The 12,136-nt window shown below is 47.0% G+C and overlaps 1 protein-coding gene across 1 annotated transcript in view; it reads left to right on the forward strand.

The window, feature by feature from the left end:
• Positions 1 to 2,835: 2,835 nt before the first annotated feature.
• FSTL4 (follistatin like 4) overlaps positions 2,836 to 12,136 on the forward strand; it is a 350,131-nt gene continuing 340,830 nt past the window's right edge. The window contains exons 1-2 of the mRNA XM_036224242.1: positions 2,836 to 3,033; positions 10,550 to 10,685. Coding sequence (XP_036080135.1) covers positions 10,560 to 10,685 — 126 coding nt within the window. The 5' untranslated portion in view covers positions 2,836 to 3,033; positions 10,550 to 10,559. The remainder of the gene's footprint in view (positions 3,034 to 10,549; positions 10,686 to 12,136) is intronic.

Consider the following 12,136-nt stretch of genomic DNA (forward strand, 5'->3'; position numbering starts at 1 on the left):
CTGTCCAGGGCTCTCCAAAGATCCAGGCTGCTTCTCCAGTCAACTTCATGGTAGGTTTGAAGGTGTACTGACATTTTGGGGGGCAGCAAAATGTTGAGTTATGTAAGACAAGGAAGACCTTCTTTTGCCTTTGCTTACCTCTCACATCCTCCCAGTCTGGCTTCTGATGGGCGTTTCTGGGTACCATCTGATCAACTCAGGGTAGACCTGACCCATAGCTAGTGACAGGAAACTTTTGGGTGAATCTGAAGGAGGCATCTTTCTTCTTCTTGATCTCATGGCTGTATGTCACTTCTGAAGCAAAGCTGCAATCTGAAATAACCTACAGGAGACATGCTGTTTGGCAGTAGTTTTGATCATGTGGTTGTGTTTTTGGTAAGCATAGAAATAGAAAAATGTTTCAAAACTCGTAAAGTAAAAAATGCACACATTGGAGATTTTAAAACTTTTTGGTCTTGTAAAAATAGATTGATAACTTCCTTTTGCATATCTCTTAGTATGTCTGGCTAAATCTCTCACCGATAACCTAGAGTGGGAGTTGGGGGAAGTCATCTGAACTTCTGTTTCTTTTTAGCTTCCCCATTCCAAATTTATTGAATTGTATAAAATCAAAACTTAACCTTTTTTTTTTTTTTTTTTTTTGGTGAAGCATCTTAGTTGGCTACTGAGAATTATCAGTATGCTTGCAAGTTCTGAAGTAGGCTTTCAAGCAAATTCTAAAATTTTCTGTGTGAAATCTAGCCTATTTAGAGCAATTCAAAGAGGTGCCAAGGTCTACTGGCACCTGATGCTGCTTCCCCGAAGGCTTGTCTGATTTCGTCATTCACACTTCGCCTTTTTTATTCCAAGGTGACTTTTAATTCCACTCTTATTTTCTGCACAGTAGTCACAATAGCTCACTTCAGATATTAGCATTATCTCTAAGGGATATTCTGTACACCTGGTTGGCAGCAGCTACATTCTCCCTTTTCTTGGGGAAGCAGAGAAAGTTCATGGAAATCTCATCCCTATTCCCTACATTAAACAGAGATTTTCTGATTTTGGTCACTCTGCAGACCCTGACTTACATGTGACCCTGAGTTATTAAGAATTCACACCACGAGGTACCTGGGTTGTGTTATAGGGCCATGAGGCTGAACCAGGGACTTTGTGCTCAGAGCTGATAAAGATCAGCTTTTCCAAATACTTGTGAGAAGAGAGATGAACCCAGCCTCTGAGTTGTGAGGCTCCATCTTGACCAGGACTTAGAATTACATTTTGGAGGAAGGCACAGTGTGTTTCCAAATTTCCCTACTTCCTTTCATGCCCAGTATTTCTTCTCTTTTCCCAAGGTGGAAAGTGCCATTCCTTCCTTGATCCAGCTATAGAGAATCTGGGCCTAAGCCTCAGAGGCTCAGTCTTAGCAAAGATTCATAGTCAAATTGGAGAGAGTATCATGCCTGCCGAGATGCTGGGGCTGCTGATAGAGGAGACTTTATCCTTCTGAGCCCAAATCATGATATCTACATGGAAAGTCACAGCAGACCAAGATCTGGAAGTCACCCAGCTTTTCATTTTACAGATGGAGAAACTGATATCTCTAGCAGATCTGGTTCTGGGTTACCAGCTGAGCAGTGATAGAAGGATAGCTGGATCCAAGACTAAGACCTGTGTGAGGGCAGGGACCATGCTGGACCCTCCACTGCTATAACCCCAGGACTTGGGCACAGTGCCTCGTACGTAGGAGGGCTCAGTAAATATCTGTTGAAGGAAAGAGCAAATGTAGTACCTTTTTGTCCATGTTGCCCTGATAGTCTTCCTTTTCTCCTGAGGTTTAATAAACCTTACCCTTAGAAAAGCCCTTCTACCCCTCCTCCAGGCCAGGAGTTATTACAGGGCAGTGGACAAGAAACTTCTCTCCCAAGCCAGGAAGTCACCCAGTGCCCACACAGCCAGTCCCCCAGAAAGGCTCCTTCCCATCAGTCACCATCATCCTGACCTGGTTAGGGTCTCCTCCTAAATTTGAGGCCAGATTGGAGCAACAGAATGACATCTTGAGAGCCCAAGTTATTATAACGACATTTCCAGTTTATTTGGCTCCGAGACTGATCTGTAGGGCAATTAATAACAGCGAAATCACTGCTTGGTTGGGGTCTCCAAAAGCTGTGGATGTTGAAGAGGGACCTAGAAAGGTTTGTGAGCCTCAGGCTTGGGGATGATGTCCTACTGTGAAAGGTCTGATTCTGAGAAAGAAGGAACCCTTGATAGCAGCTTGGCCAGGATAGACAATTATCACCTGGGGCTGACTGCCCTGTATGCCCAGGACTTTGTCAGGTTCTGTAGTTGGGAGAGGACAGATTCAGAATAGAGAAATAAAAACTTTGCTTTTTCGAAGGTTGTGGGCTCTCAGGGAGGGGAAATGTCACTTGACTTGGCCTCAGGGAAGGCTCTCTTGGTGTAGTGCTCTGGCCTACCTGCGCCCCACGAGCTACAGCCCCGCCACTGATTAGACCAGCTGTGCACCTTGAGAGCACAGACTTTGAGAATCTGACCAGGAAGGGCCAGGGAGAGAGAAAGGTGAGGAGGGGTGTGTTAGGGGATGGGAAAAGGATACCCGCGAGCCAGGGGCGGGAGCGCACCCCCTTCGCTGCGGGTGCAGAGATTGCCCTGGAGCGCCCGAGTCCTCGCACCCCGCGTGCGCGCCCTGCTGCTCCGCGCACCTGCCGCGGGCCCCGCGCGGGTCTGAGCGGCGGGCTGGCGGGCGGCGCGCACAGGTGGCGGCGATTGGGTAGGAGGAGCCCGAGGGGTGACGTCACGAGCTCCGCTCCGGGCGGCAGAAATAGGGCAGCAGCGGCGGCGGCGGCACAGCAGCGGGCAGAAGCGGCTCAGAGAGCTGGAGTCGCGACAACCTCCAGGGCGCCCGGGACACGCCGACAGTCAGAGAGACCGACCAAAGGACACGGGACCGGGTAGCCGTCGCCACTGCCGCCACGGGGCGCTCCCGCCCACGGGAGTCTGGCCACCTGGTCTTCTCCTCAGCTCTGGCCGCCTCAGGTACTCGAGCTCGGGGAGGGTGCCAAGTCGCCACCACCAGCCGGTTCCTCTGCGCCCTGCTGGGGTCTCCGCGCCCGCTGCCCGGCGCCTCCCCGCAGGGCCTGACGCGGACGCTTGCGTGTTCTCTCAGCCCGCGCCGCGAGAGCCAACTTTACCCTCCTGGCGGGCAGCGGGCGCAGGACCACGGGACCCGGGCTCGGCAAGGGTGCCCCGGGCGGGGCCGGGACACGGGGGAAAGGCTGGGGCTCCGTGGCTTGGGGCCGGGGTCTGCAGTAGGAACCGGAGCGACCTGGCTGGCGTGCGGAGCGCGGCGCAGAACCTCTGGGGCCGGGGCCGGGGCCGCAGCCCGCGCCGGGCTCCGAGACCCTGCAGGCGCCGCTCTTGGGAACCGGACCCGGAGCGGTCTCGACGAGCCAGGCGAGCGGCGGCCCCTCTGCTCGCACTCGTGCCCTTGGCGCCGGGGTGCGGGCGGGCGTGCTCACTCCCGCCTCCCTCCAGCTTTGCGGGGAAACTTGCGTCTCCTTGCTGCAGCCCAGAGGGCCCGCTGCGCCTGGCTTGGCCCTCTCTTAGCCAGTCTCCCCTGGGTCTGGGCTGAACGCGGGGCCCGGCCGGGATGGCCAGGGAGGAGGGACCCGGGACAGAGCCCCCCCCCCCCCCCCCCCCGCCACGGCAGCCCGCGGATCTCGTTCTGCCCGGCTGGTCTCTGTTCCGAGCGAGCGGTAGGTGTTAATTTGCTGGGGGAGTCACTAGAGAGCAGTTTGTTTGGGGGACGTTCAGGCAGGGAGCTTGGCCCTAGGAGAGCTCGTACTGTGAGTAATCTCCGGCCCTCTTTGCGCAGCAAAGGGAACCTGCTTCAAGTTTCGGGGGACCTAGGCGATGCAGGTAGAGCGCTCCGCTTTGGGCTCATGTCACCTCTAGTTTGGGGCGAGAGCGGCGCGAGCCTTCGGAGCGTCCCTTCAGGTGTTGCACAGCCCCCAGAGCGCGGTCACGCGAGGCCTGCCACCTGAGGACTTGGGCGCCCGCCACTCTTGGCAGGAGCCGAAACCGAAGGAAGCCGTACGGTTTCTCATAGCGCCTGCAGCGTGACGAGCATCCGTGCAGCGCGTCCGGCTGCTGGAAGTGCCCGGGCCCCCGCGGAGTGGGGCTCTGCTAGGTCTGCATCGGGAGTTGGTTCCCCCTGAGCTGTCCAGCCAACCTCGCTCCTGATAACTGTCGCCGACATTGATGAATAGCGCTTCCGCAGCCTCTCCTCCGCTCCCCTCTAGGTGTCGCTTCCGCCGAGGTTTCCCGCAAGTGAAAAACAGCGCCAGTAGCTTTGGTCTGTTCTCTTCGTAGATGTGTTGCAGTCCTGTGCACCAGGAGCTGTACCAAACGGACCCCCGACATACAAACATCCACCCACATTTTCTGGGCCAAAGATAAACCAAATTTCAATAGCAGGTGGCACGGTAAATGCTAATCAAAATGCGCACCGGGAGGGGAGGAAAGGGATAGGGAAGAGATTAGGACTTCTCTGAAAAGTTTCAAGTTATTGTCCTACCATCAGGCTTAAGAGAAAGCCAGAGATGACTTTTAACAGTACCCTGTTAATCCTGAAGCGGCCGGGGACAGGCTTTGAGTCTGGGCAGTGGTCAGATGGAGGGCTCACCTGCGAAGCAAGTGATGTGGCTTCAATGATGCCAGAGCCGCAGTAACCCTCCTGCAGTGGCTCAAAGGAAGACGTGAGCTGATGCTCCACAGGACGGATGATGTCTGCTTCCCACCTTAGTTTTGTGAGAAGGCACTGCAGTATCACAAGACCATTTTTGTTTAGACACACTCGGCTGAATGCTCGCTTCCTTCCCATCCTAGGGAAAAGACAGCCCAGGCGCGGAAGACTTCAGTCTGAGCCAAAGGTCATGCAAAAACATAATCTTTGATGAAATCTCTTAAAATTGCTCATTAAAGCTGTTTCAGTGGCTTCTGCTCTCTTAGAATTTTGTGATCACCCTCAGTTTTTGTTAATGCCAAGAAGGCTCTTTTTGCTCCAGGGAAGAATCAACTTGTTCTTTTGGGCATTGGGAGAACTTCTGTCCCTTTGGCTGTGCCCTGGAAGTGTGTGTGTGTGTGTGTGTGTGTGTGTGTGTGTGTGGCAGGATAGGTTAGATTTTTCTATTTTGATCAGTCAGCCTCGCCTTCTCCTTCCTCTAAAGGCTGCAGGATGTTTTTAAGAAGTGATCTTCATTTTGTGATCTTTCGTTTGACTTAACATTATATTCCAGAAACTGGCACCAAATACTCAAAATTGTCTAAAAACCTACTTTAGTTCCTACTTTGCCCTTTTTGGTATTTCTCTGCAAATTCAACCTTCTTGTGTTGCTTATGTGTGGTCAGCTGTGTGCTTACTAAACTAATGAAATTATATAGTTATTTGAGGAGCTCATCTTTCCTTACATTTTCTATCTCAATGCATAACGAAGGGCATGGAACTTCAAGTAAAAATAGAACTACAGTTGAGGAAACAAGGTACTTAAGAGATATAATCTGAATCTTGGAGGGTGAGGGTTATGGGAAGTCTGTGTGTGTGTGTGTGTGTGTGTGTGTGTGTTAAACTTCATAGTGAATAAAAATGTCATAAATTTATACACTGCACATAAACTAATTTAAGCAGCTAATTCATCAGTCGTTGGAATGATCAACCAAAGGTATAGAGAAATGCAATATACTTCATTATGGCTCAATGCAGGGTGATTCTGTTATATTTTCAGACCTAATTCCCCTAGGTTGATATTTTAGGGACTATCTGGGGAAGTTTGAATCCCTTTATTTTTTGCTAAAACACTCACAAATCAAAACTAGGGTCCTAACCCTTCCAGAATAAATTAATAAATAGCCTTCTGGTTTTGGGTTAGGTTTTATATAGCTTTCTCTTTCTTTTAACCCTGGGCAGACATACAGAAGAGGACAGCAGGATTTTGGTGGTCTCTGGATGGTTTCTGCTTGTCGAGTTCTATCATCCCATGCATAAAACGCACTGTACCTCAAATTATTGACTAGAGCATACACTTTTCCAGTTAAAAAGGGCGGAAATGCAGATGTCTCAGGCTAACAAACCTTAGCTGTGCTCTTCAAGGCTGGTTGGTGTTGCTTGGTTTTGTGAAATCATCTTGATAAATTCTGGTCCTGTCAGTTACAAAGAGAAGCCATTTCCATGTGGCTAATCCATAATGTCTGGTTTGGTAATGTTACCATATTCTGAGAGAGAACTAGTCAACAATCTCCCCGAAAGATGATGGTCAGAATTCCCATTCTCCCCAAAGAGGCCTGGTTCCCAGAGGAGAAAAGAGAAATTTGTATTAAACCCACTGTCAGTTTAATGTCGGTGCTTCTCTCTGGCCTCTGACCCTGTTCAATAAAGACAGCATGCATGTTGGCCCCCGTCCTCCAGTGGGGCAGATTTGGAATTTACATATTCATGTGGATTTCTTCCCAACCATTTGTGTTCTTATGTCACATTTTTCAACTTTCTTCAGAAGCAAGTCAGAATTTGGAATGTTACATCATACAAATTTGTAATATCTCTGTAATTTTAAATATAAATAAATAACAACACAGGTATCCGCTTATATTATAAAACCAGAAAAGCCAGTGGTTTTCATAAGGATCAGGTAGATGTCCTAGTGAGGGCCCATCCAGCTTTGAAAAAAAGCAAAATAATCTACCTAAACAGAGACTGCAAACACATTCTATACATACATTTGTGACAAGGTAAAAAATAAAACAGTTGGTTGCCTAGGGGTCAGGATGCCTGGGTTTTAGTCTAGGTCTGGCCACTAGCGTGGCTTCACACATGTGGCTTCCTCACTCCCCACCCCAACTCCCTGGGGTTCTGGTGTCCTATCTGTGCAGTAGTCCAGCTGGCACCTGGTTACCCTGAGCATGAAGAAAGCAAGGCATAGGCGGGAATCTTCAGAGGAAGCAGTGAACTACTTCTCTTGGAAATTAGATGTCTTAAATATCAAAGCTTTGAGCTTTATGAATTGTTTGAGAGAAAAGGTAGAGAGTTTGTGACCTTATTGATCTGCAAATGGGTGATTCTCGTATTTCCTTCTATCTGAAGGCCAGTAGGGCTACTTGCATTTGACGAGTAATGAATTTGTCACCAGATCTGCTTCCCCCAGAGTGACTGCTTGTGCCATGCCATCACTCCCTGTGAGCTGAGGGGAGTCCTTGATGCCTGGCATTCTGTGCGTCTCCTTGTGATTCCTTTTTTCAACCACACTTCTTCTTGGCCAATAAAGACAGCAGCAGTGAGGGCTGAGGAGAGTGTGCCGAGTAGCTCCATCACCGGGGTGGGGTGTCAGAGGGGAAGCAGCTGGCCATTCCCTCACTCTGCTCCTTCATCCTTGGTTAGAGCCGTGAGAACTGGAGGAGCATAGCTCTTGGCAGCTTTCAGAGGAGAGAGAGAGGTGGGGCTCTGCGCCTTCTATCTCGCTCTACATAGACTCCCCCATTATGCTAAAAATAGCTGTTCATTGAAACAAAATATTGCTAAGTATTGAGAGACATCAGAGGACGGGTGTGTGAAGGGCATAGATGCTGAGTCTACCTGCCTGGCTCGAAGTCCCAGCTCTGCCACTTATTTGCCACTTGGCCTTGTCAGGGAAGTTACCTCTCGCTGACCTGTCTTCCCTGTCATCTGACTAGGGGGTAATCATTGACTTCCTTATGGAGTAGAAATAAGGGTTATGAGTTAAAATCTATAAAATGTTTAGGACACTGCCTGATATGTAGTAATTGCTATGTAAGTGTTAACCAAATGGATAGTCTCTATTTGGTTATTAGACAGATCATCAAAATTGATTTAGACTTAATATTATTTTTTTTATGACCCAAACTGTCATAAAACCTGGGCTGTAAATTTTTAGGCTGTTGCTGCTGTAGATGTAATGAATTGTCACTCACAGAGAGTATAAAATGACATGTAAGATGCATCTATTGTATAAAGTTTGATCCAGTGGTGGCTGAGCTAAGCTAAACTTTACAGAGCTGCCTAGGGATATTTCAGTCGCTGGCCTGGTCCACGGATTCCCCTGTCTTCAAATAAAATCTTCCATGACCCCAACACAAACCAGATACAACCAGAGATAACTCCAGATGCAGCAGGTCTGAGCTCCAGCTTCCTGAAACACAAAGGCTGGTTTAAAGCCAGAGGTTAGGGTGCACCCTCCTGAATAAAGTGATTTGCAGCTTGCCAAAATAACAATGGAAGTGAATCCATTTTATTTTGATGCTATCCATTAATAATAAAACATCAAACATAATTGGTCTTGGATTACTAGGTAAATTGAAAACTAAATACGAGATTTCATGGCTTGCATATTTCATAACTCTAGGAATTGACGTCTGGATGTTAACTTGAGTAAGTTTTAATTATCTTGCTGTTTTTAGCTTATTTGGGCTCCAAGGTATGAACAGGGAGAGAAAAAGACCTTCTATATATGTGCCAAGCCCAGGAATACTGTTTGAGAATGGATAAGGAGGCAAGAATCCATAAAAGCAGAGTGGAAGCAATGTCTTTCTAGTTCTAGCTTAAGTTACTGTTGCTGTTTTTTTCTTTTCTTTTCTTCTCTTTTTAAGACTCTAAAAATCCAGAAACTGCTTTCTGCAGTGTCTAGAATATGGCTTTGCATTCAGAAGAGAACAATTTATGCAGAAAAGAGAATTGCCCTATTTGTTTTTAGAAAAACTGGTTGCTGTTAGGGAAAGACATTTTTATTCTCTTTTTGTCCTGAATGTGAGTCTCACTGCTCATCGTGGCTGTGAAGTCGCCACACACCCCAGCGAGAGCACCGGATCTGGAGTGCAGAGTGGGGTGGCTGCTGTGAGAGCTCCTGTCGCCTTGCAGGTAGCAGATGAAACTGCACCATTCTGCTCAACTCTGCCTTCTTCAGAGTGCAGAGCAGATGCTGATGAGGGTGAGACTGTGACCTTCACGTTATATTTACTGGCCACCTGGACTATTTTCCCAGTAGATCCAGCTTTGCCAACAGATGTCAAAGATGAATGGCTGAAGAAACAGATGTGGGAGTGGGAGCCTATGGACTCTTTTTAAAACAAGGAGACACCTTCTCTTACAAGATAGTCATAACTTATAACCGTGCCTTTTTATAAGCCAGTGTGATATGCCTACAATTTTTAGTCTGACTTCTCCATTTTGGGGGTATTTCTGTCTCAAGCTGGGGACATAAAACAGATCTGAAGAGGCAGCTCATTTTGGGTGTGGAAAGCAGCCAAAGGAAACCTGGAATGTGGCTGGAGTGTATTTGTTTGGTGGCCCTGGCATCCCAGCTATTGATCTTGTGACACCTCCAACTCCTATTTAGAGTTGGAATCCTGCAAAGCTATTGGTTTTGGAGATAGGCAGGGGTGGGCTCTTTAAACAAGCTATAATGTCCCTCAAGCAGCTAATTCTTTTTTTTGGCTGGACACCTGCTCTGGACCAGCCCTAAGCCAGGTCACATGGGCTGCTGGCCTCCAAGGAGCTCTGTGTTTTCATCTCCTCAGCCACGATCAGGATGCAGTGTGGACCACGTGCAGTTAAGCACTGAATTGTGTGGTGCTCACAGAAATCAATAACCCCTCTAGTTTCCTCAAGTAAGAGTTGTAGATACTGTACCATGAGTTCTATCTGGCTGTGTTTCTTAGACAGAGACACTGAAATTAAGTTTGAAATATGTTCACAGTAGAAACCTTACCAAAAAAGTACAGGTAATTGGGCAAGTGGACTGGCCTGTGTTCTTGTCCCCTTAGCACAATACCCAGAACACAGTAGAGAGTTGAATATTTACTGTAGCTGATGCTTAGTTTCTTTATCCAGGTAATTCTATGATTACTTTGACTTGTTCATTTCTTGTCTTCTGGGATGTTAGACAGTTTATCACATGAGTCTCAGGAAACACCTTAACAGTTATTGAAATTCCATTGTCTATGAGATGCTTGGATTTTGCTACAAAAATGACTGGTCTTGAAACAAAAATATTGGGTCTCGTTTTGAAGCTCACCATCCCATAAATCAAGACATTAGCTGCAAATGGGGTGCCACAGTTTTAACACGAGTCTTCTACAGCATTTATTGAGCACTGATTGCTTTCTGAAGAAACTTGAGCGTGACTATATAGTGACCTAACAGAGGGGACCCAGCTTTCTCACCCTGGTTTGGTCTCGGAGATGTAGTGGTAGGTAATGTTTCAGGTGGGTTACTATAGAGTGGCTGGCATTTATGGAGCTCCTACTATGTGCCTGACCTGACTCCTTCAAGCCTCATAGCAACCCTAAGAGATATGGGTTATTGACCCCATTTTAGAGGTGAGTAGACTACGGTCCAGAAGTAATGTAACTTCTCCATGGTAGAACAGAAAGATTGGTGCCAGGATTTTAGCTTGGCTATATCTGATTCTGGAGTACAAGTACTAACTGAGGTAAGTTGCTTCCATTTTGCAGTGCTTAATCCTGAGCATTTGTCATTTCTCAACAGACTCAACAGAATGAAACCAGTGTACATTTGGCTGCATCTTGCACTGCTCGGCGCCTCCCTGCTGGCTGTGCTGGGATGGACGGACCCAGGAAGCAGCAGAGGCCTGAACGTGGGTATGGAGGATTCGCAGGCAGAGGTATAGTCACATGACAGCTGACATGACATTTCAAACTAATTGCTTTTCAGTGTTACAATATCTGATTTTCCCTTCATCTTTAGTTTATATCAATTAGATTACAGCGTGCATTGAAATTGTTCCCCCTTTTTGGTAGAGGACAGAAGGAAGCAACATGTGTTGTTGTGGACAGGAGATTTATATCCCACCGTAAGTAATGGTCTGAATCTCTCCATGCTGAAAATATGTTCCCAAGCCCAGCTATAGTCGTATGGTTTGTCTTCCACAAAGGCCCTCAAGAGAATGGCCTTTCTCTATGTTTAATAAAACTCAGAAAATGCAGACTCATTGGTGGAGCACACCCCTGTGAATAAATGAAGTCTTTTAATTATAAAATATGTTTTGAAAGAAATGAACTCCTTTCTCAGTCTATAGATAAAAAAAAAAAAAAGCAGACTGAGGAAGAACTGGCAAGTAGAAGTCCTGAGGGAGACCGCCTTAATGAACAGATAAGAATGATTAATGGCACGTTAGGTATATATAAATGCTTCCGTAGCGCTTGGAAAACTCGTTCGCAAATACCTCCCAGGAGAGCCACGGTAGACTGCTAATTGGTTAGTGAACTTGGTCTTAAGGTTTGAAGAGGATTCCTAAGCTGCACCTCGCCCTGCTCAGGTGGTAGGCCTCGTGAATTTGGGGATCGCAGGGAATACAGTTTTTCTGCAGAAAAGGTTTTATATATGCTGAGCCTAAAGAAATGACTACACCCTTTCATTAATACTACCCGATGTTTTCTTTATGCGGCCGCAAATATGCTATCTTATCCAAGGGCTTCTCAGGGCATTTTACCTTCCATTGTCTTCCCCAGCACATACCCTTCTCCTTTTTTTTTTTTTTTTTCTGTGAATGTTTTCTGTCCTGTGGAATGAGATATTACCTCAAAAAATCAACATTACCGGAGAGAGAACAACGGTACACAGTGTGTGGTAGGGTTAATGCATTATTCGATCAAAAGGCACGATTTCTCTTTCATTATTACTTAATTGTAATGCAATCTCAAACCTATGAGCCTTAATCTTTGGGGAGCTTCAGAAGTAATTTACTGCACACTTCCTGCCGAAGTTAGCGTGGCTTCCTTTTGTGGTGAGCAGATGATTAAATAGAAACACTATCTCTCCCATCTAAATCCATGAAGGACGCAACTTAATGCTCTTTTGAGAAAGTCTGGAGGCTGGCTTGCTAGCGAGCCTGGCATTTCCCATATGGGAATGGCTTAATCATTATTCTCACATCCACGCAGAGAGAAAATGATCACCTAAATCCTACAAATATATTGTGGAATATTTAATAGCAGAGCAAAGAGACAAACACACAGATGTGCTTTCTGTTAGATAGAAAGACAAAACATTCGTTTGTAACTGATTACCTTGCTCACCTCGATCGCACTTGCCAGGTCCTCCTCCCTGGAACGC

Source organism: Rousettus aegyptiacus, unplaced genomic scaffold (assembly GCF_014176215.1).
Source record: "Rousettus aegyptiacus isolate mRouAeg1 unplaced genomic scaffold, mRouAeg1.p scaffold_m13_p_7, whole genome shotgun sequence".
NCBI classification, from domain to species: domain Eukaryota; kingdom Metazoa; phylum Chordata; class Mammalia; order Chiroptera; family Pteropodidae; genus Rousettus; species Rousettus aegyptiacus.